Raw genomic sequence first — 25,088 nt, 5'->3', positions numbered from 1 at the left:
TTCAAATTTTATTGCATTTGATTGATACAAAAAGTAACTGAGGAAGTAAGGTATACCTAATATGGAGACAATTAAAAATTTTTTTTTTTTGATCTTTATTCTTGAGAGAGAGACAGGATGTGAGCAGGGGAGGAGCATAGAGAGAGGGAGACACAGAATCTGAAGCAGGCTCCAGGCTCTGAGGTGTCAGCACAGAGCCTGACACGGGGTTCGAACTCACAAACCGCGAGATCATGACCTGAGCCGAAGTTGGATGCTCAACCGACTGAGCCACCCAGGCGCCCCTGGAGACAGTTTTTTAATGGCTGCGCTTGATATTTTGTTAACAGCTTGGGGGAAAATTCACTTAGTAGGGAGATGTAAATAATGCTTTATAAGTCTTTTCTTTCTTAGCTAAGGTGAATTCTGATAGAGAAGCGTAACAGTGACCATAGCCAGCTGGCTGAGGGGCTTTGCCATTTTAGAGGCTAGTGCGTCTAAAAACCTGTGTGGTAAGACAGGAAACTGCCAGTTTTTATGGGGTACCTGTTGTGGTAATGGCAGAAAGGGATTAATAAAAGCATTGCAGTTCTATGTGGAGACTCTGTGTTGCTTATGCTTTGTTCCCTTTCTTCTTAGGAAGGAGAAATAGTAGTACTTTGTTTTAAGGAAGGTTGGAGGTGAAATAATTTAACTGTCCTATATTCCATTTCTGTGTTGGAATGGTCTGTCCATATAGGCCCATACCTGTCTTGCTGTTATGAGCTGTTCTATTCAGAACTCCTTTTTGTCCTTTTTTGCACTGCCTTTCAGTGATTGGGAGGCCTTTATTTTAAGAACAGAATAGCAAAAGGGTGTTCTTTTTACTGCCTTTAAACATTAATTTTGATGTTCTTTCTGAGTATTCCTGACGTCTGTTTTTATTTCACTTGGTTCAGTATCCTGAAGTGTTGTCCTACTACAATCTTAGTATTTCTCCATCTGTTGCACTCGCTTGTCTTTTTTCATTAAGATCTGAGGCTGGATAAGTAGTATATTTTGAGGCCTAGCATTTTACTAGTTATTTTAGCAAAAGGAGTTGGTAGGAGTTTTTCTGAGCATTAAGTCCTAGCTACCATTCTCCTAGTTTCCCATTGAATTCTTTCATTGCCTTTATCTCTGTCCTTTCATGACTCATGGCCACTAATCAAATTTAGAAAATCCTGTGTCAGCAGGAGGAATGGGTTGAGTGAATAAATTTTTGCCATCTCCATTGGTGTTCTTTTCCGCTTGAAATTTGGTGCTTTTGTAACTCCTGTTCTTTCCTGACTACAGTATTTTTTTTATCTTACCTCTGGTAAGATTACCTCTAGTAATTATATCTAAATATTATTACCATAACATAAAAAAATATGTAACTGTATGAACTGCAGTATAGACCTGTGGGTAAATGAAAATAAAAATTAAGAAATTTATATTTTAGCCCCAGTTGAGCATAAACTCATTTTATCCGGTGCAAGTTTGTGAAAAATGCTGATGAAATCCTACTTCTCAGGGAAGTTGGGAAGAATAACTAGATATATTTTCAGCCATTACAGTAGATTACAAATGCTAAGTGGTATATTTATGGGACTGGGCAAATGTTGCATGTAATTTGTATTTTTCACACTGTTATAAAATTATATTAATATGATACTGTACCCTAAGGCTAGGTCTATGCTAGACCAACAATTCATTCCTGGGCCCCTGAAGATACTTGTTTGGCCCTGCTGTCTATTTAGCCAAGGTGAGTCCCTCATTAACAAGTATGAAATTGCTCACATCTTCCCAGCCTAAGTGAGTTTTTCATTATTAGGAGCTGAAAAAAGATACAAATTTTGTCAGTTGGAGTATTGGGTGGCTTGTATTAAACAGTGCGCTTTCCCTTAGGATAAAATTGGCATACAGATTGGGAATGCACTGTTTTATTTTATTTGATTTGATAAATTCATTCTTAGTCCAGTACAGGTAGTTTGAAATTTTTCTCTACATCAAAAACAAAACAAAACAAAAACCCATGAAATATTTGTTACCAATGAATTACCAAAAATGAGTTTTGTGTTAGAACTAAATGGGTTATAAAATTACAAAACTGTTTTATAACATTTGAGTACTGTAACTTTTGAAGTATAAAATACAAATTTTATTTTTTGGTCACAGTTTGATTTTAAATGTGATAACTAAAGATGAAATGTTTTATTTTTGATACTTAAAAATAACATATTGGAAATAAATTATCCCAAATTTCACATTCTCCTGGTCTCTCACACTGGAAACCTGAGTTATTATTATTTTTTTTTTACCTTCTTATTTTGAAATAACTGTAGAGAAACCCAACTTGTTTTTTACTCCATTTGTTCATAGTCATTAGTCACTGCATATCTTTTTCTCTCTGTTCTTCCTTGTTTGGACAATTCCACATAGGTTGAAATTGATTTTCCCACCTCTGTTCTTCCTTTCCTTCCTGTTCATCTGCCAGGTTAATTCATCAAATGAACACTGATTAATTCTCTTCCATACAGAAACCTTCATTTTGCCTCCCCTGCACCCCTTTTACATTCATGAAGTCGCACAAATAACACATGAATGCATTCTTATAAAAAAATTAAACTCTAATGAAGGATATGTAGCAAAATGTGAAAGGCATGCACAGATGTAATGAGTACATACATGTTGGTGTGCATTCTTCTAGGTCGTTTCTCTACATTTACATAATTTCTTCCTTTCCCTACCCAGTAAAGTGCAGACTCCTTAGCCTTCTGTCAAAGCCTTCTCCTTTATGCCTCTGGTCTGCTTTCCAGCCATAACTCACTGGTTCTTTTGGTATGCCTATTGTTTTACTAGTTGACTGCTTGCCTTGTATTTTCTAAACAATTCCCTTTTGCTACCTCCTCTTGGCTTTTTACTCACTTTTCCCACCACTTACTTATTTTCTTCTTCCACTCTGTCATTGTCCTTGTTGAAATCCTAATCTTTCAAGGCCTATCATCACACTATATAATTTTTTCTGTACCCTCTCACAGTTAGAAATGGTCTTTGCGTCTTGATTTATACTCCTATACATTTATCGCATTTCACTTTATATTTTAATTTTTATATTTCATTTAACTATCTTCAAGCTTCTAGAAGACAGAGACCTTTTTACAAATTTCTTGCAGTGCATGGAATGGGCTCTTAAATACTTAACTGAATGAGTGAATGATGAATGAATATAGTGAAATGGTTTATGAAGGAATGATACATATTTTTGTTTTATCTTTTATCAGCACCCACAACACAAGATCAGACCCCAAGTTCTGCTGTTTCAGTTGCCACGCCTACAGTTAGTGTTTCAACTCCTGCTCCTACAGCCACACCTGTGCAAACTGTTCCCCAGCCGCACCCCCAGACGTTACCTCCTGCTGTTCCTCACTCAGTACCTCAGCCAGCAGCAGCAATACCTGCTTTTCCACCAGTCATGGTACCTCCGTTTCGTGTTCCCCTTCCTGGCATGCCAATTCCGCTTCCAGGTAAATCAATGGATGAGAATAGTCCTTCTAGCTATGTTTTCATATTGTCAGTTAGTTTGTTCTCATGTGTCTGTTGCATTTGAAATTTGCCTTGAATCTCACCTGTTTGAAATGTTTTTAAAAGATTCATGGCTAACAGCAATATTTTCTCTTCAGTTTTGGTAAATGTCCTTTTTTTGTTGTTGTTTACATGTCTTAAAATTAGAGCCACATTTGAAGCTACACTCATTTTTGGATAATGGCCTCAATGAATTAAAAATGATCATCTTTTCCTGTAACTATGTTCAAATGCAATTTTTTTTTAAAGGATTGAGTCTGTAAAGTTGAGAAATTACAAGTTCTTAATAGCTGATACTAAGTGATTTTCTATACTGTGCCCTGTTCTAAGCACTTTACATGTGATAACTCAGTTTAATTTTTGCAATTATCCTAGGAGGTAGGTACATAGACAGGCTAAATTACTTGCCCTTGACGCATAGCTAATGAGTGATGGTGTTGGGATTTGAGCTGGGTGCTCCAGACCCAAATACCATGCTCTTAAATAACTGTTTTACTGGGAGGAAAGTGTTAGTCACCTAACTATAAGAAATTGATCTAAAGCAAAGCCAGAACTTAACCCTTGTAACAGTTGTGAAGGGAAGTATAACCTGCACTGTGTAAACATTTAAGCAATTCTAGTAAGATTGTGGAGTAGAATTTTCCCTGTAGGGATTAAACAGTGACAGTGTTGGGCATCCTAATTTGAATGCATTTGTTGTTGACAAACACGTTTATCCCTTAATCCACGTCTGTTCTCTTAGTATTACAACTGGAAGCTTTTGACGTAGAGACCTCGTGTTCACAGTTTTTGCTGTGAAGTTTGTGGCAAAGATGAATAGAATGTAGGCCTCTTGTCTCCCGTTTTCACATTCCTCCCACTATTATTGCCACTGTATTGTACTAGTTTTTATGTAAGAAGAGGGTTGTACTACATCCGTTTCTTAGATTTGCACATATTTTAATTATAACCACTTTTCTAATTGTCTTTTTCCTTGTGCCTGCTTGGAAAAGAGGCAGTCACTTAGATTTTATACCTTAGCAAGAAAGAAAAACCAAAATTCTAAGAATTAGTGGTGTTTTTTTTTCCCTATAGGAAAACCTTTTGCACATTGTTAATGTAGTGTCGGATAATGCCCAATATGCGATGTTTTAAGAAACTCATATCACTTGAAAGAAAGTAAGAGGGAAACCAAAAAGTTTCCTCATACTAAGGATTACCCTTTTTCTAAATTAAATTTAAGACAAGCTTTTGGGTACCCTTTGGATATACTTTTTGTAGAAAACTAAGTGATACATGGAGAATAGCTTGACATTGGTCATAGCCTCTCCCAGTCTTGGTCAGGGGTAGTATTCAGACCAGATACTGGATTCTGAATGATCTCAAGGAGCATGGGGTTGTTAATTCTGTAGAGAGGAGATTGAGAGTTAGCATAATAATGTTGCTGAAGTAATTGAGAGGCTTACTAAAAGGACTTTGTTTTGCTTTGAAGTTTCTCAACAGGACCAGTGGGTGAAAGGTACAGAGTAGCAAAAATTCATTTCTATAGAATGTTGAATTTTGTTACAATAAAATCCCTTCACTTATATCTCTGTTTTGATGTCATGATCTTCTCTGACCCTTACCCCCACTTTAAAGTTTAGAACAGATGGTGGTGACCATTTGAGCAGATGAGGTGGTACCTATGAAGTTTGGCAGTAACAGGCATTTAGTTAATGGCAGCCACTAATGTCATTTTGTAGGTCATTTGGAAGAGACCTTGAGTTAGATAATCTGTAAAATTTTGTCCAGGTTGCCAAAGATTCTTTAAAGAGAGTTAATGTCTTCTAGAAAGTAATCATAATATTTGTTTATATAGTAAGTCATCTTTGATGCTAATGTTCATTTTCTCATTCTCCCTTTTTTTTTTTTTTTAAGATTTTATTTTTATTTTTAAGTAATCTCTACACCCAATGTGAGGTTTGAACTCACACCCCAGGATCAAGAGTTGTATGCTGTACTGACAGAGCCAGCCAGGTGCCTCTCCTATTCCCTTTTAATTCGGTTCTCCAAGGTGCTTTAGTGAAAAAGAAAGAAAGGGAATACTTGTTTTTTTTCCTTCCCAAATCTTTCATATATGATGGGATTGATCTCTTTTTCTATCATTTTTTTTTTCTTTTTATCAATTTGGCAGTAAGGTGACAGGAAAGATTTAGATATAATTTATCTTGGAGTTTTAAGTTCTATCTGTAATAGCAGTGTATGGCTCTACTGAGAATGATTAAGGAAGGGATCGTCAAACAAGATAAAGGAAAGGAGTGGAAGAATTGTAGGTGAAGTACAGGAATAAGAGTTGGAATTGGGGATAGTAAATTGGATTAGAATTCTAGCACGTCTTCTAAGACTATAAAATCTTAATTTGGAATTTAAGAAACTTACTGTCAGTGACATCAGAACTATTCAAAATGCTAAATGGAATATTCTAATTTCCTAGTAGAACACAGTTTGAGGGTAAAGTTACAGGAAAATTGAACAGATGTTCCCTTGAAATAGAAGGTTAAACATTTAGATATGTGGTAATTTTGTGACTCTTTTGTATGTAATCACCCTCAAAGAAAACATGAAGTTTATCTTATGTTTTTAGCATGAGAAGAAATATAATATGACCTTTCAGTATGGTTTATGTGTTGTTAGTCAAATACAGGAGTTTTGTGTTGGCCCAATTTATGTTTAACAATGGCGGTTAGGCCTAAATATTAATAGATTTGGTTTTCTTCTGTTTAAGTTGAATAGTTAAAATTACTTTTTGGGGGATGGTTTTGGAGAACATTTTTTGAGAATAAAGTTCATATAGTCTAAGAATTAAATTTCCAGTGCTTGCATAATAGTTTCAGTGGTCCTGCAGATGGCAGTATTTATACTAATTTAAACTTAATATGTGCTGTAACTTCCTTAACCAAATGAATTTTTCCATTGCTTTCTTACAACATCAGGGAAAACAAAATTATCATATAACTTAACTCAGCATGCTTTTATGATCCAGTGCTTTTGTTTTCATTTCAGAGTTAATAGAAAGTTTAGCTTTAATATTCTTTATTTAAAATAGTAATTAAGAAATTAAAGACATTTTTCAAAAATTGGCAGTATTTTTGTGTGTGTGTGCGTGAACTTAGGTACATTATTTACAAACCCAGGGGTTTAATTTCAATTTTCACCTCTAAGTTAAGAGAAATTTCTTTTCCTGTACTTTAGTGGGGCAAATAGTATATTCTTTTGAATTTTTATTGGTACCAAACTAGGTTTAGTTTTTTCAGCCAAAACAAATAGAAATTATAATTCAATCCCTGAACTCCCTTTCCTCCTGCCTTTGGCCTTTTCTTTTAAAAATTTTTTTAAATTCACACTTCATTTTGGATTTCTTCAATTAATCAGTCTTAGTTTTCCAGCTTTCCCTTTCATTCCCTTTTTATCACCATTGTAATGCATCATGATGAGTCTTCATTCTTCTAAGAACTGTACGTAATTTCCATTCTTTAATACAAGTGCTACTCCTTTAGTTGGCTTAAATAATACAGGTTTCTGAAGCAATCAGCCCAAGTAGTCATTAATGATACTAAAGGGGCTCTCTTTATGTTTACAGTTAGCCTGCTTCAACATTGTTTCAAGCCTGTGCCGTTCCCCAGAGCAGGCAGTAAACATGGATATTTTGTCATTAGCTGAATGCTACCCTTCTCTTCATCTATGCCCATTTATTTAAAATGTTATTTGCAGTGGAATATTTGAATCCATCTCATACCTTACTGTCTTCCTTTCTCTCGCACCCCTCTTTGTCCTTTCTTACTCTTGTTCTACTTTTGCATGGTTACGCTCCGTGCCTCAGCTTCTGCATGTAGTTCCCACTTAGCAGCACAGAGAAAGTGTCTTGTCAGTGTCATGCTGCATCTGCCTTTCACTGGTATCTAAGCAGCAGCAGCATGGGTTTGATGTCCTGTGGGGGAATGTCCCACGTGAGAACTTGTTACGTCTGTATAATGAAGGGGCTTCCTTCATTGAATTTAAACTCTTGAGACTCCTTCAAATATTGTTAGAGCTGGTTTGATAAAAAGGTAATTGATGCTATAATTTAGAATTAGTTATCCTTAGATTTGGCACTACTTCCCACAAAATGTCAAACAAAGAAATTTTACTCCATTCTTGGTCTTTTTCATTGGAAATAGCATCCTAAATTGTAGTGGTCACTTATTGCCCTGAATCCCAGTGGTAGCCGACATACCATGGCAGCTTTCCAACGTATGCTTGCTTATCCATTTTACAGGTGTAGCAATGATGCAAATAGTCAGCTGCCCGTATGTAAAGACAGTCGCTACCACCAAGACCGGTAATTTTTAAAACCATCTTAGTTTGTTTTGTCTGTAAGTTGGCATGGTAGTGAATGTTGTTGTTTATCCTTTTTATTTATTTCCTTTTGCCCAAGTGAGTGGATTTTTTTATATTTTTCTTTTTAATGAGCAGTATAAATGCAGTTGTCATATTTGGCCAACACTTAATTTTCCCGATTGCCTGTAGTATTAGCTTCTTTGGTTCACAAAAGCAAATAAGGTCAGATCACTTTATATCTTAATTTTTGTAATAAGTGTAAACAACTTCATTCTCATACTCATAACATTTAATTTTGTTATTTTGATCTGTGTTTTTAAGTTAAATATAAAAAAATCATTTCCATGTGTAAAGTGATGTGATTATGCTTGCATGCTAGTGAGTATATGTGTGTGAATATTTGTGTGTGTAGTATAAATTTACATTGTAAAGTTATTGAAGATAGCTGCCTGAAACTTAAATCCTAGAAGAGGCTTTGAGGGTTTTTGTTCAATTTGGATTCATATATCCTTAATTATTTGTGTAATATCAGCTTGTTTAGCTGTATTGTAAAAGAATATTAACCTTGGCTTATCTTTTAAAAAAATAGAAGAAATGACCTTTTTTAAGGAAAAGACTAAACTGACAAAACACTTAAAAAGGACATTGGACTAAATCACTTATCTGTTGAAGTAGATTTGATAATGAACTCAGTCTTTTACTTTAAAACTGAGAATTTTATTCGTACCCTTTTAGGTACCTTAGAACTAGAAATAATTTTGCTTCAGGAAATATGCTTGTTACCTTGATTTCATTACAATTTGAGAAATCCTTTATAAAAATACATTTCTAGTCACATGTAGAGAATGTGTCATGATTTTTATAGGTTATGGTTAAGACTTCATCTTAAATGTGACCCGAATTTTTGACTGTTCTTAAGTTACTTCTTGAGTTGATTTTCTGAATCTAATTGAATTTAGACTTTAGAACTGAACAGGGAAATAGCATTAAGTGATTCACGTTTTATATGATTTGTTTTTGTTCCAGCTTGCTCATTCATTTATTAATATTTAATAGAAAGATTTAGCTCGTATCTTAGAGTTTTATTTTGCATTGCAGTTTGATGCTTGGACCTAACTGCTGCTGCTTCTTCTTTTAGGTGTATTGCCAGGAATGGCCCCTCCTATCGTACCTATGATCCATCCCCAGGTTGCTATTGCGGCTTCACCTGCTACCTTAGCTGGAGCAACAGCAGTTTCTGAGTGGACTGAATATAAAACAGCCGATGGAAAGACATACTATTATAATAATAGAACATTAGAATCAACCTGGGAAAAACCCCAAGAACTAAAGGAAAAAGGTATAGTTTTCATGACTTGTTGAGACGTAGTAAAAACTGGGATGCTATTAATAGAGTGCTATTTGAAATTCTGAGTTACTTCCTTTTTAGCACATTTGCAGGATTTGCTAATTCTGTAGTTGTTGGATTCTTTATTTTTACCGAATTCATAAGCATGTATTTATTTAAAAAGCCAGTTCCACTTCCATGTTTGTGATTTTTTCATCCATCTTAAATTACACATACATACACACACATAGATTTTTTTTTTTTCTGTTGTCAGGAATTACATAATTATTCCGTTGTGTAATTACTGACATTGGTAGTATATTGAAATATGAATATTGTATGTGTCCTGAAGAAAACTGGAGGCCCTTGAAGTCTTGGATGAAGAAGACTCAAAATTTTCTTACCACCAGTTCCTGTTTCTAAGTATCTTAGTATCTCATCCCTTTCAACAGAGTGACTCATTGCTACAAATGATACGTGAATGGCTTGAAAGACTTCATGTCTCTCTGAAATGAGTGGTTCTTTTCGAGTGACAGTTTTCTCATGGTATAGTGAGGAGTTTGAAGTTTACCAGTGCTTTAGATTGAAATTGATGATGATATAGAGAAGAACATTTCATCTTTGTGGTTAATAACTTCTAGTTCTGAATATCCTTTTTTTTTAAATTTTTTTTTAACATTTTATATTTATTTTTGAAAGAGAGAGAGAGAGAGACAAGAACACAAGTGGGGGAGGGGCAGAGAGAGGGAGACACAGAATCCGAAGCAGGCTCCAGGCTCTGAGCTGTCAGCACAGAGCCCGATGTGGGGCTCGAACCCACAAACCGTGAGATCATGACCTGAGCCGAAGTCAGTTGCTTAACCGACTGAGCCACACAGGCGCCCCTAGTTCTGAATATCTTACCTGCTTAGTCTCTGAAAGTTCTTGGAAAGTTACACCAAAAACCAACAAGTGACATTGTCTTAACTTTGTAATAGAAAAATTAGAGGAGAAGATTAAAGAGCCAATTAAAGAACCTTCTGAAGAACCTCTGCCAATGGAGACGGAGGAGGAAGACCCTAAGGAAGAGCCAATAAAGGAGATAAAGGAGGTAAAGGGCCACGACCCATTAACCTGGGAGCCAGAATTAATTGTTGGGTACAATTTACTTGTAATTTGAAAACGTATCTGATAACAGTTTCACTTAATTGTTATAATCTTCTTTCTGAAATTTTAGGGTTCTTTGAAGTTTGTCATGTAGTTTTTCCTTTGAAAATTGTGTTAAATTACTTCTTATAATAAACCACGGCCCCTAGAAAGAAAGGGCCTTGGACCAGAGCATGGACCCAATCTCTAGCCTCCTGATTATTTATAGACTGGTACATGGTAAAATTATAAGTACAGTTTTATATTTGGGGAATGTTATATTTTATCTGTCTTCTGGCATGGAATGATCTCTATACAGTACTGAAAGAGCTCTGCTTTTTCAAAGCTTCCTATATTCGGTCAGGGACCAGAGGTAGTCATGTTTATTAGTAAGGAAGTTAGCAGAAGAAAGACATAACCTTAAATGAAGAGGTCTTCTCTAATTTTCTATACTATGTTCTCCATTTCTGCTCCTAAGCAGATGGAAGATAGAACCATCTGCTGTTGCTGGCATCTGCTGTTGTAGAATGCGCTCTGTCTAGGGAGCAAGGAGTTAGAATTTTCTTAGAAATTCTTACTCAGAGTCTGTACTCCATGTGCTACTAACCAATCTTATGTTGGTTGCACTTTGAGGTGTTTGCAGTGTTACTTGTATTGTGTAGTAATTCAGTATAGTTTTGTGATACTAAATAAATGGGAGTAACATCATTTCCTATAGGAGCCCAAAGAAGAGGAGATGACTGAAGAAGAAAAGGCTGCCCAGAAGGCAAAGCCAGTAGCTACTACCCCTATTCCTGGTACTCCGTGGTATGTACTTGGCTTACTTTAGTAAGTTACTTTATTTAATTATTTTTTCTTTCTTTCTTTTTTTTTTATTATTTAAAAAAAAAGTGTTTTTTTAACGTTTATTATTGAGAGAGAGAGAGAGAGAGAGAGCATGAGCAGGGGAGCGGCAGAGAGAGGGGGAGACACAGAATCCAAAGCAGGCTCCAGGCTCCGAGCTGTCAGCACAGAGTCTGATGCGGGGCTCAGACTCACAAACTGTGAGATCATGACCTGAGCAGAAGTCGGTCGCTTAACCAACCAAGTCACCCAGGCACCCCATTTAATTCTTTTTTTCTTAATTACCATATTTGATTGTTACATACTTTATCATCTAGAAAGAAAAGATGCTTTAAAAAAACAAATATGTCAAGTAGATGTTTTTATCTAATGAATATTTTGGTGTTCAAACCTAAAACTCATTTGCTACATTGTCTTCCTCCTTTCATGGTACTGTTCGTTAATGTTTATCATACATAGTTACAGACTTGAGCCACTGTGAGATTCTGAATCTACTTTTTATTGTTTAAAATACTTGTAAATTGATTTTGTGTGTATATCCACATACATGATTACATTTATAGAACTGTATAAAGTTGACTTTTTATTGAAGAGTTGAATGGTAGACTTTTTCTTTCCTTTTGTTTGGTTTGCCCTTCTTCTACCTGCATCAATGCTCTCTCTCCTGTTCCTGCTCCAGCCTATGTAATCCATATACAGTCCACATGTTGTATTGAATTGTTTCTTAAGTCTAGTAATCTATAGGTTCCCCTCCATTGTATTTTCATTGCTTTTTCTTTGTCATTTTTGTCATTTAAAAGATAAATATATTTGTTATATGGAGACTCACAGTCTGGATTTTATTGTTGCATCCTGATGGTACTCTTTGAGTCTTCTGTTCCTGATTTTCCTGCAAACTATCAAGTAGATACAGAAGAAACGATGAGATTCAGATTTGATCTTTTTGGCAAGAATAGTTCATAAGGGGATGTTTGGCAGTGTCTGGGGATGTTTTTTGGTTGTCATGACTTGGGAGGTGTTAATAGTGTATAGGATCTAGTCGTTAGAGGGCAGGGATGTGATACTCCTAAACGTCCTACCATGTGCAGGACAGCTCCCTACAAGAGTTAATTATTTGGCCCCAAATGTCAATAGTGCTGAAGTTTTCAGAATAATGGGTTGGTTTGAGTATTGTAAATTCATACATTTAACTATATATATTTTTAAAGGTTATTTTGAGAGAGAGAGCGTGTGCTTGGGAGGGGCAGAGAGAGGGAGAGAGAGAGAATCACAAACAGGCTCTGCATTGTCAGTGCAGAGCCCGATGTGGAGCTTGATCTCATGAGCTGTGAGGTCATGACCCAAGCTGAAACCAAGAGTCAGATACTTAACCGACTGAGCCACCCAGGCGCCCCTTAATATATTTTATATGCTTCTATCCATTACAGTTAATATCCTTATTGAAGTTCTGTTGTTTCATCTTTGGCTGGGTGAAACCTCTTAAGGTTGACTCCAGGGTTTTTTGTTATAACCCTGTTTTTGATACCTTCCTTACTTTGTGTTTGGCAAAGATGTTCCTGGCTTTCCTCATGTATTTCCTGTCTCAGACCTAGATTTGGCCATTTTGCTGTGGAGCCTGGTTTCCTTTTGTGGGAAGTGGCATTTATAGGATCTAGGGATAGGTGTTATTACTGAATAAGTCATTATTAAGTCTCTTTGGGAGACACAGACTGAACATGCACACATTTAAAGATACATCATTGGGGCGCCTGGGTGGCGCAGTCGGTTAAGCGTCCGACTTCAGCCAGGTCACGATCTCGCGGTCCGTGAGTTCGAGCCCCGCGTCAGGCTCTGGGCTGATGGCTCGGAGCCTGGAGCCTGTTTCCGATTCTGTGTCTCCCTCTCTCTCTGCCCCTCCCCCGTTCATGCTCTGTCTCTCTCTGTCCCAAAAATAAATAAAAAAAATGTTGAAAAAAAAATAAAGATACATCATTAGTTCATATCATTACTTGCAGTTCAGGTTTAGTACAAGATTTTTACTGAATCTCATCATCTGTTTTAATTCAGTATCCCCTTTTCTGCTGAAGATCCTGTTTCTGAGTAATAGTGACATATTTACTTCTTTTCTTTTTGTTATTTTGTTTGTTTTGAATATTTATGTATTTTGAAAGAGAAAGAGAGGGAGCTTGTGGGCCTCAGTGAGCGGGGAAGGGGCAGGGAAAGGAGGAGAGAAAGAATCCCAAGCAGGCTCCGTGCTGTCCAGCCAGAGCCCAGAATGGGACTTGATCTCAGGATCCCTAAGATCATGACCTGAGCTGAAATCAAGAGTCAGATGCTTAACTGACTCAGCCACCCAGGTGCCCCTCATTTGCTTTGCTCACACAACAGGTCACACAATAACAGTACCAACACTGTCATTAACAGTGCGATACTGAAGATCGTTCAGGCTTTTTTTTCTCCCCGTTATTTTTATGTTCAGGATATGTCCCTCCAGGGATGTGTAGTCAAATTACTGTGTTTTAAAGGCATTTGGAATAATTGTTTTCTGTATATTTCACTTTACCAATGTGATACACACCCTCATTTTTAAAAATAATTATGCAAAATATCTACCATGGATCCATAATCAAAGTTATGGAAAGAGTCTATTCAACGAATATTTTCCTAGGTTGTGGTTTCTGAGTTTGAGTATTGTACATGAAAAGCTGGTAACCAACTTCAAACCGCACCAGGCTGAAGCTTTGTGGGCCTCATCAGTTTTCAAGTTTGGGTTTCTCTCCAGATGAGTGAAATTGTCTTTTGGAGTTTGTTTCATTATTGCTTCTTTTTACCTGTTTTTTTTTTCCTTTTCTGGAACATGTTATCTGCATGTCAGGTCTCTTGTATTTATTATCCTCTAAACCTCTTTTTCTCTGTTTTATATCTATAGTTTTTGTGTCCTGCTTTGAGTTATTTTCTCGTCAGTCTCATATGTTTGAAAAGAATATGTGAATCTGTAAAAACATACAATATGAGCGAATTACAGGAAGTAAAAAATTACAGAATTCCACCTTCACCCAGCCTTCTCATTAATAAAAATTTGATTTCATACAACTTCTGGACCCTTTGCTATGTTGTTTGTATACATGTGTATAGAGTTTATGTGTGGTGTGCGTGCATATTATAGTGTCTTAAAAACAATATATTTTCCGTATTTTTTTTACTAAATATGTCCCAGAAATTTTGCTGTTTTGGTACAAATATATTTGTGATAGCATGATTTTCCATAAATGTATAATTTTTTTTATAAATGTGTGATTAGTTTGTCTTCCCTCCCCCACCCCTCCAGCATTACAAAAATTGACATTCAGGATATCCTTACACATATCTCTTTGTGAACACTTGCAAGTATTTCTGTTGGGATTGATTTCTAGAAGTGAAGTTGCTGAATCAAGTGATACTCCTCTTTAATAGTTTGGTAGATACTGCTAAGTTGACCTCAGAAAGGTTTTTTGGGGGGACAGGCTGGACTGTGCCAGTTAATATTCCCTGCAATAGCCTACCAGTGTTCTCTCCCTCACACCAGTGTAGGGATAGTCTATTTAAATCTTTGGTAACCTTTTAAGAAAAGGAGTCCTATTGGATGTTTCCAGAATACATGGTGTAATTGAGTTTATTTCATGTTCATTGGCTGTCGATAGCTTCTTCACAGTTTTCCTCATCTTTTTTGTGGATTTGTCTTTTTCTTAATGATAGGAGAGAGCTTATTATGCATTCTCTTAACGCCTTTGACTTTTACATACATTACAGCTTCTCCCTATTTGTTCATTTTTGTTTTACTGTCTTCTCATACATAAATTTTATATTGTGATGAAATCAAATTTATTGATCTTCTGTTTACAGCTTCTAGGTCTTTCTTAAGAAGTCCACTTCCCCATATGCAGCTATGTGTTCCTAGTGCTTTTATAGTCCATCTGAATACATGAAGGATACCTGCTTGTCCAGATGATTTTCCAAGTTTTGTCAGTGAAAGAATGTATTGTCAGTAGAACTTTAATTCCTTAATTAATTATTTTCTATTTCTTATAAAATGGGTAAGTGGTAACTTTAAGCAAAACAAATTACTCATGCGGTGCCTGGCTGGCTCAGTTGGTCTGTGATCTTAGGTTGTAAGTTCAAGCCCCAAGCTGGGTCTAGAGACACTTAAAAATTTAAAAATCTTAAAAAAAGAAAAAACAAACTACTCAGCTGAGCAGAGTATGCCACTTCATTTGGATAATCAGATTTATCTATCTCTTGGTATCTTCAGATGTTGCTCTTTGAAGAACTGTTTTTTAGAGTTAAGCTAAATGTAAAACATGAAGTTTCATATTTCCCTTACTTGTGTTGGGATTTTTTTTCCCTAGTATTTCACAGCATTAGTTTGATTATTTCTTTTAAAGTAAGAGGTCAAATTTAGTATTTTGTATTCCTTAGGATCAGTAAATTTTAGTTTCTGGTTCTAAGAGAATTTTTAATGTTTCAACAAAAGTTTTTAAAGGTCATGGACTAACTAATTTTTTCCATTGCTTACTAAGATTGCATCATACAGATTTAACTTGCAGTTATTTTTACAGTGTCCCACAAGGTGCAGAGTGAGGGCTGCCTGTATTTGCCATGCTTTATGTGTGTTGTAGTCCATGTTGCGTTTTAACTTAGGAAAATTTATCTTTTAATTTTTACTCTCTTCTGCATATACTGAGAGCGGCACAGGTCTACTAATGAATTAGCTCACTGTTGTGTTTCTGTAAGTTTTTTGTTGTTGCTGTTTCCAGAGCTTTTTTTACGGTGGGATTTTATTATGAAAAAGTTGAAACAGAGAGAAACATTGAATGTTTCTAGAACAGCGAGCACCAAACATTGACCACCTAACTTTTACAGCTAACATTTTATCGTATCTGCTTCATCCCTCAATGCATCTCCAACCATTCTTATTTTTTTCATGGGTTAAAAGTTGCAGATAGTAGTATACTTCACCCTTAAACATTTTATCTTTCATATTATTAACACAGGGCAGTTTTTTGACACAATTCTTTGTCCATTATTTCCCCTGTTAATTCTGAAACGTCACTGCACATTTACCGCTAGTACTGTTGGAGCTATATTGGAGCTATATTGGCACACTTTGGTATTTTGAAGCCAACATCAATTAGTAAAATAGAATCTCTGTCTTAAAGTAGTTACTACTGTTTATATCAGTTAAATAGTGTTTTAGAAACTGGCATAGAAAATTTAGGATAGGTTTTTTCCCAGTAAAGTTAAACATCTAACAAGATGGCTTAAGTATCTCAGGATTATTCTTTAAAAAAAATTATTTTTTAAAGATTTTATTTTTAAATAATCTCTGCACCCATCACAGGACCTGAACTCATAACCCTGAGAATCAGGAGTCACAAACTCTCCCTACAGAGCCAGCCAGGTGCCCCTTTCAGGGTTAGTCTAATGGAACATAATAACACTTATCTTCCCCTATGCTTTTAAAATTAATTGTAAAGAGAGATCAGAAGTAGAAGCATTTTGTATTCCCTAGGATCAGTGAGCCTTGCTTTTTTTGTTGGATTCCATGACAAAACATATCTAGTCCATTTCCACAAAAGATTTTGGTTTGGTAGTACATTACACATTTTGTCAGTTTTTTAAAAAAGATTTTAAGTAATCTCTTTACACAACGTGGGGCTCAAACTTAAACCCCAATATCAAAAGTTACATTTCTCATTTTTATGTGTTTTAAGTACAATTGTCGAAGTACAATGAGCTGAAATAGTTCAAGTTCATTCCCACAATCAAAATAAACATTTCTAGTAATCCTGAAAGTTTCCTTGTATCCCTTTGTAGTCCATCCCCTCCCTCTAATCGCATCCTTAAGTGTCCCTCTGCTTTCTGTTATTTTAGATTACTTTGTATTTTATAGAATATCGTGTCGAGAATCCTGTAGCATATACTTTTTTTGTCTAGCTATTTCTTAAAAATATAACTATATTGAGATAAATTACATCCCTCATTTAAAGTGCACAACTCATTGATTTTAAATATATTCACAGAATTGTGCATCCATCACCATATTCAATTTTAGAACATTTCCATTATTCCCCCCCCCCCACCAAAAAAAATCCCCATGCTCATTAATAGTCAGCTGGAGATGAAGTCTCTTATTTTTTATTCATCTGGGAATATCTTTTCTTGCCCTTGTTCCCAAAGGATGTTTATGCTGTATAGGGAATTCTGGGTTGGCAGTGTTTTCTCCCTCCACCCCAGCACTTTAAGGATGTTGTTTTACTGTATTCTTGCCTCTAGGATATCTGGTAAGAAATCCATGGTCATTGGACTTGTTCCCGTTTGTAGTGTGCCATAGTTTTTCTTAGCTACTAGCAACTAGCAAGGATTTTTCTTTATTTTTGGTTTTTACCAGGTTGATTATGTTGGTTGTAAGTATGGTTTTCATGAAGTTTATCCTGCTTGGGGTTCGCTGAGCTTCTTTAGTATTTGTATCTTTTACCAAATTTGGACTTTTTTTGGGGGGGGGGGGCATTGTGTCTTCAAAATTTTTTTCTGCTCCAATATCCTTTCCTCCTGGGATCCCAGTGACGTTTACATAAGGCATTTTGACATAGTCACTTTAGTTCCTGAATCTCTGTTGATTCTTTTTACTGCCTTTGTTCTTCTGGTGGGATAATTACTGATTTATCTTCTAGTTCACTAATCATTTCCTCTCATCTCTATGCTAGAGAAATTGAATTTCAATTGTGTGTTTTTCTTTTTTTCGTTTTAGTTTTATTTTAATTCCAGTATAGTTAGCCTGCAGTGTTATATTAGTTTCAGGTGTACAAGGTAGTGGCTTCAGCACTCGTATACCACACCAGTGCTCATCACAGGTGCACTCCTTTATCTCTATCTCCTGTTTCACCCTTCTCCCCACTCACCGTGTCCCTGGTAACCAGCAGTTTGTTCTCTGTGGTATAAGACTAAATTTCTTGGCTTGTCTTTTTCATTTGCTTCATTTCTGTATTTTCTATCTCTATAATTTTTGTTTTTTTTTGTTTTTTTACAGTTTCTATTTCAGTAATGAGAACCATGTTTTCATTCAGGTTTTTTCTTCATCTCATGAACTCCAGTTATAATTGCTTGTTGAAAGTCTGATTATTTCAGCAGTAGAGGTTTTGTCTGATAATTTCAACATCTGGATTAACTTGGCTTGGCAGCTGTTGATGAACTTTTAATTATCTGACCATAGAGACCTGGTTTCTACTGGAAGTTTTGCTGTCTTTGCCACTCTGACCATGCTACTGTGTGACTCGGGGCTCTCGGGGCAGAGATTTCTGGGAGGAAAAGTGGGAAATTTACACCCTTGCAGTTGCTGCTGTAAACATTGACTCTCTTCCAAACTTAAATATTTATTTTTTAAAAACTGTACAGAGCCCTTATGTTCTTATTTTTTCTATTTTGTCTGAATTTGTTATTATAATTAACAGGAACAGTGAACTGTAGTGGGCTATGGTATCATAGTGCAGTCAATACTTTCTTATTTTTTGTATTAGATATAATGAGATTAAAGATTTCATAGCAGGTTGCATTTGAGTATGTAAAATTCTGATTTGGTAAGAAATATATAGAAGAACTATGTAATAGATACTGTGCTGTGGTCTGTTCTTTAGCTTTAGAACTGCTTGATAGCATTCTTGTTTGTTGCCATTGAACTCATCTTTTGTGGTAGGTAAAAATGCAGCACTCTCAGATTGAGTGAGTCAGACCAAGTTACTAATTATATGAATTACTTTGCTTTTCCTGGTTTTATCCACTAATGTGTTGAGCTGCTGTTCTTAACCTTTGCCAGTCAGCTCTCTCCTTTAAAAGTCATGTTTGGCTAACTCCTGCTGTCTGGAGGTGTCCCCACCACCACCACCACCACCACCACCACCACCTCTCCTTTAGCAGGATGACAGTAAGAGACCTATGTGTCAAATATGTTCCATAATCTGAGAAACTGATATTTGATTCAATTTGTAGGTGTGTTGTTTGGACTGGTGATGAGCGGGTCTTCTTTTATAATCCTACCACCCGTCTCTCTATGTGGGACCGACCTGATGATCTGATTGGAAGGGCGGATGTTGACAAAATTATTCAGGAGCCACCTCATAAAAAAGGAATGGAAGAAGTAAAGAAACTGAGTAAGTTTTCATTTAGGAATTTGTCCTCTAATTTTAACATTCTTTTAATATTTTTATAGAAAATATGAGGCCATTTAGGAAAGCTTGCTGTTTTCAAGGAATATAACAAATTTGAGAAATGGGCTATAGTCCATGAGAAATGGGAAATAGTCCACGATGCTAGTTTGAGTTCAATAACAGAGTTATTAAAAAAAAAATAGAGAATTTGGACAGTTTTTTTGGTAAGATATTCATATGTGTGTTTTTTTAATTGCCTCATCAAGATTTTTAGTCCAAGATAATGTTGGCTTTGCTAAGGTTTGCTATTTGCTTATTAATAATACTAAAACATTTCTCAGTGTTCTTTTAGCACCTTTTGTAAATAGTAATATTTTTTGAAATAAAATTGTACAGAGTATTTTTAAAATACTGGTTATTAAACTTTTGTAAAGTACAAAATTTGGTAAACTGTGAAAGCTTAGTCTTTTGTTTATTTGTTTACTTATTTGGAGAGAGAGCAAGCGAACAGGGTCAGGGTAGAAGTAGAGGGAGAGAAAATCTTAAGCAGGTCGATGTGGTGCTCCATATTGGCCAAGAGATCAGGACTGAGCTGAGATCAAGAGTCAGACGCTTAACTGACTTAAACCACCCAGGCACCCCAAAGCTTAGTCTTTTAAAGTAATTGAAACTTAGGGAAGGCAAGCCTTATTTCTGACAATATAAAGACAAACCTTTTTAAGAGATTATCTTTTAAGGTACCTCATGTTCAGGCAGCATTTCAATGTACATAATGAATACCAATATTTATACATAATTTTGATTGCATATTTTTTATTGGTAATTTGCCTTCATTTTGATATGATTGTTTTTATAGAGCCCCCTTCATCAAATGTAGAAGCATAAATGAATCACTAATACTTCCAATGAAATAAATTCTCATCCATGTCATTTATAATAATTGATAAGTCTTCATGGATTGTGTATATTTGGTGCTACATTTTTTGCTTAGGAGTCACTTTCAAATCAGTGAAACTTTCCCTGTCTGTTGCTAAAGACACTAGGCATTAGTTTTTCCCATGTGTCATGAATAAACATTTCAAAGTGAATTAGAAATTTAATATAAAGGGAAGATTAATATAAGAAGTATAGAATTGTGTTTTGTTTAATGTTTTATAAAGGAGAGAATATTATGGGATGGATATGTTATGGAAACGGTGACTTTTTAAAAGAAAAGATTGTGTAATATGTGCATGTAACTTCATAATAATAACTGATACGTTTTTGCCAGGGCACCCGACCCCGACAATGCTGTCCATCCAAAAATGGCAATTCTCTATGAGTGCAAGTGAGTGAACTATAAATTGTACCTACTTTTTTATACTATTAAAGCAAATGTTCTGGTAGTGGGTAGCAGAAGGATGAGTACTTAAGTATTTCAATTGTTGCTTGCTTATTTTTATATTCTGACAAGGTTTAATTAAATTTGATCTTACAGTTAAAGAAGAACAGGAATTAATGGAAGAACTTAATGAAGATGAACCTGTTAAAGCCAAAAAACGGAAGTAAGTAATACTTATAGTTTATGTAATTCAGGCAGATTATAGCTATTAATTAAGTCACAGTCAGTTTGTGGATGTGACAACTAATATGTATGTTGTTAGGAGACCGAAGTCATGATTGCTCTCTAAGGCCTGATATTAGAAAGCTTTGCTTTAGAGTGTAGAAATGGTGTCCTTACTGTTGCTAGATTTGCAGAATATTTGGTTATTTAAGTGTATATTATGAAGCCAAGTGACATTTTAGGAATTAGTTGATAAATTATTTTCAGATATTCATTAAGCTGGAATTTTATAAAAAATGAACTTCCTCCTTTAGTGTAGACCCTAACAGACACCATTTCAGAAAGTTCATAGTTACAGATACACAGACTTCCCTCTTTTTTTTACATACTTGTCACCTAGCTCTTCCTTGAGTCTGTGGTTATTAATACCTGGTGTAGAGGGAACGTGTGAGCTTAGAACAAGCTTTGAGAGAAAGAGACTGCCATAAGTGGGAGCATTAGATTGGCCAGTGCTCTGTAGTTGAGTGAAATAGGAATGTTACTAATTAAGGGGGATCATAGGTGGGGGGTAGATGGTATTTGGCTGTGGCGGGAGGAGGGGAGGAATGGGACCATTATTTAGCAGCAAAACGGAAAGTTTGAAGACATTATTAGGAACTGGATGATCCATAGTCCTTATCTGAAAAGGACAGATTGAATGCAGCCAAATTATGGCAAGGAAATCAGTGAGACAAACCCTCGGAAGGGTGGTTCTTTTTAAAAAATCATTAGTGACAATATTAAAGACATTAAGATGTTAAAGAGAGTCACTCATAATCAACCAAAGTAACACAGCTATTTTCATTTTTGCAGTTGACTTTTTAGTTCTTGACCAAATATGTAAATACTTTTATTAGTTGTAATCAACTGACTTTGTGTGCTTTAAAAAAAAAAAAATTAGAATAAGGCATTTGTTTTCTTAATTATTATAAATGACTGTATTCATTCTGTTTATGTAACCATAATTTTGGATGTTCCTACAATGTTAAACTTTTAGGTTGTTTTTAATTGTTTGTTCTTATAGACAACTCTGTAAGGTTTTTAACTGCTTTTATCAGGAGAATGTCAAAGAAGTCCTTTATGTGGATTGCCCGAGCTTCTCTATTTAGGTACAAAGTTAAAAGCCTATTTTTCCTGGCTTAGTTTTTCTTTCTTTCTTTTATTGAGATAGATAGTGATAGTTTGTATTGTGACATTTTCATTTAGTATAATTCTGTAAAGGTTATTTGTTTTCATTAGTTATATTTCTTGGATGTCTTTTAATTGTTTATTTAAATAGTTCTTAAATAAATTATTATAAGAGGGTATATTGTTTGGCAAATTACTTTTACCTGTTTGTTTTGTGCATATCTTAGGTCACAGCCTATCTCGCTAAGTTCCTGCAGGTCACGGACTATGTCTTCTATTTCTTTTGATTCATTCCCTAAATTGCTAATTACCTCTCACTTAACCATATTTGCGGGTTAGCCATTTAAATCTCTTGGGCTACCTTCACTTCCCTATATAGCATGCTTTTGAGATTTGTGATGTTTTGTTTTTCCCAATTCCCTTAAGTTTGTGTAGGGAGTATGAACCAATTTTATTTTGATACTTAGCAGATCATATTTAAGGAGGAAGATCTGCTCAGACACACCCAAATATTATTGAATTCTTTCTCTTTTGGATTATTCATATGAATGGGCCTTCTTCATAGTGCAGATGTTTGAGAGGTGACTCAATTTCATGTTTACAATCTCACTTGAGTACCATACAGCAACAGGGTTGTCCTTAGCCCTGAGGTGCATTTTTGGAGGAAAAAGAAGTAGTTTAGTCATTGATGAACAGTTCTAATTCCATCTAACTACTCCTGGGCCTATGTTGCTCTCTGGGACCTGTCCTTCAACTTAAATCTCAACTTACCACCCAGAAAGTGAGTAAAAAAGATGTCAGGTAGGTAAGGTATATATCTCACATAACCACTTGGCCAAGTTTGCAGATATTTGCATTTTATTTTCAAAATAAATATTTGAGATTACTAAGACTTATACCAGTTTTTATTAGATAAAAATATTTTACGGATCTATAATGTAAAACATTCTGGAAAATACTATTTTTCCTATATCATTTCAAGAACTAAAAATTATGTTTTGTGCTGTTTGTTTCTAACACATAGAGTTTTATTGCAATGTTAGGTTTTTTTTGTTTGTTTTTGAAAGTAAGGTAGTTCATTTTGTGTATCAGACAGAGAGACAGCACAATATAGCCATTGTAACATCATTAGAAGCTCATATAACTTTATTATAATGAAAGTTGCCTATCCCTTAGAGTTCATTTGAAACCCTCAATATAATTTTTTTTTGCCAAAAATATGCTGCTCAGTAGTGAGTCTTGAATATTCCATTGATTTAAAGATTTTAGTAAGATTCCTTGTTAATATTTTGTCAGTTGATGCCTTATATTTTATTTTTTATAGGAGAGACGATAATAAAGACATTGATTCAGAGAAAGAAGCTGCCATGGAAGCTGAAATTAAAGCTGCCCGAGAAAGGGCCATTGTCCCTCTGGAGGCCCGAATGAAGCAGTTCAAGGACATGCTGCTAGAGAGAGGGGTCAGAAAACAATCTTTGGGGGAGATATTTCTGTTTTGTATAAGTAATATAAATATGTCTTGCTAAAAGGTCAAATCTAAGGTTAGTGCTCATGTTTGGGGGGGGAGGTAAGGGAAGCCTATCAAATTACTGTACTCTCTCAAGCAGCCTTTTTCTTGGCTCATCGTATCATGTTTGACTAAATGCCTTTTTACTGTCCTTTTAAATACAAATAACATTTAATGTTATTTGTTGGGTCAAATGTTGACCCAACATTTGTTGGGTCATTAAATTTTGGTGAGTAATATAAGATGAGTATTAACAGAGTATTAACATTACAGAGTGGCGGACGACATGGGATAGGTAAGGTATATGTAATTTTTCTTTTAATACTTTCAGAATGGCTTTTGGTTAAAGGAGAACTGGTACTTTATGATATTATTAATAGAGCTTAATTGAGAGGGGTTTTGACGTTTTGGTTATGTTCACAGATTCATTTGAATAAGTTTAACTGTTCAGTTTAAAATTGCAACATTGTTCACAAGATTGGAGCAAGCATGGGAAATCAAAATGCAAATCTTCAAGGCTTTTTCTGTTGTACTGATTTTTAAAATGTCACACAGTAGTGGTTATTTTAATGAGTAATTAGGTGTGTGTTATTTGTATATAATACAGAAATGTTCAGAGCCAATTAGTGTGGAAATTTGCTGTCGCTAGCCTCCCACTGCTTGTCATTTATTAGTGATGGAAACTTCAGTATGGTTTTTATTATGCCTCCTTTTTAAGCAGATGTCCTGTAGATTTCAAGGAAAATTATATGACCTTTATGTTTTTAGAGCCAACTTAATTATGAGGCAATACATTTTTATTTTAAAGGTGTCTGCTTTTTCAACGTGGGAGAAGGAGTTGCACAAGATAGTTTTTGATCCTCGGTACTTACTTCTCAATCCTAAAGAGAGAAAACAGGTAAAAGGAAAATAACATTATTTAAAAAATGTATATCCCTTAACAGCATAATTTAAAAACGTAAGGAATAAAATGCCATCCTTTCCCCCCCACACACACACAGTACTCAAAACGCATAGTCTCATATCTTAGAACACATTTACCCTCTCTGTGGGCATTTCTGCCTCAGAAATACTTGCATATTTTTGCCTTTATTATGGACGTGGGTATTGCTTCATGAGTATCCTGTCCTTGTGCCTCATAATATGCTGATGTTGTATCAGGGAGTTTTCAAAATTCATTTTAAATGCGTTTATTAATTTACTTTTTACTGGGCAAATGTTGCAGATTTATAGTAGAAAAATAGCAATATACAGACGAGTAGAAAGGCAGAAGAAACACCTACAATCCTACCCGACTGATTGGACCATGACTGGACCCTGGTCTTGTAGCCTTCCTCTGTGTGCCAGTATATATGCATGAGTGTGTGTGGTAGGTAGACAACACTCAGAGACCCGTTTACGTTTTAAGCACACAAGTCTACATCTAAGCACCATCTGTTAGAATGTCTTTTCATCATAAGCTTAAAGAATTGATGGACACTTCAGGGTCTCTGCTCATTTAGTGTCACAGTGATCGCT

General features: G+C 35.4%; 1 protein-coding gene across 9 annotated transcripts in view; it reads left to right on the top strand.

Annotated features, from left to right (window-relative positions):
* Positions 1 to 25,088, top strand: part of TCERG1 (transcription elongation regulator 1) — a 60,893-nt gene that overhangs the window by 11,913 nt on the left and 23,892 nt on the right. For 2 of the 9 annotated variants that reach the window (XR_009262665.1, XM_058732637.1), the window contains exons 5-15: positions 3,264 to 3,506; positions 7,838 to 7,900; positions 9,038 to 9,238; positions 10,204 to 10,316; positions 11,070 to 11,158; positions 19,196 to 19,356; positions 20,624 to 20,680; positions 20,831 to 20,897; positions 21,994 to 22,044; positions 23,388 to 23,523; positions 24,379 to 24,468. Coding sequence is in view for 8 of the 9 variants with exons in the window: in XM_058732637.1 (XP_058588620.1) it covers positions 3,264 to 3,506; positions 7,838 to 7,900; positions 9,038 to 9,238; positions 10,204 to 10,316; positions 11,070 to 11,158; positions 19,196 to 19,356; positions 20,624 to 20,680; positions 20,831 to 20,897; positions 21,994 to 22,044; positions 23,388 to 23,523; positions 24,379 to 24,468 (1,271 nt within the window). In the remaining variant the exon portion in view is untranslated. The remainder of the gene's footprint in view (positions 1 to 3,263; positions 3,507 to 7,837; positions 7,901 to 9,037; positions 9,239 to 10,203; positions 10,317 to 11,069; positions 11,159 to 19,195; positions 19,357 to 20,623; positions 20,681 to 20,830; positions 20,898 to 21,993; positions 22,045 to 23,387; positions 23,524 to 24,378; positions 24,469 to 25,088) is intronic. The other 7 variants (XM_058732658.1, XM_058732681.1, XM_058732673.1 and 4 more) reach the window with 7 other exon arrangements.

Source organism: Neofelis nebulosa, chromosome 1 (assembly GCF_028018385.1).
Source record: "Neofelis nebulosa isolate mNeoNeb1 chromosome 1, mNeoNeb1.pri, whole genome shotgun sequence".
In the NCBI taxonomy this organism is placed as follows: Eukaryota; Metazoa; Chordata; class Mammalia; order Carnivora; family Felidae; genus Neofelis; species Neofelis nebulosa.
The sequence above is the reverse complement of the archived record's forward strand: the minus strand, read 5'-3'. Positions and strand labels throughout refer to the sequence as shown.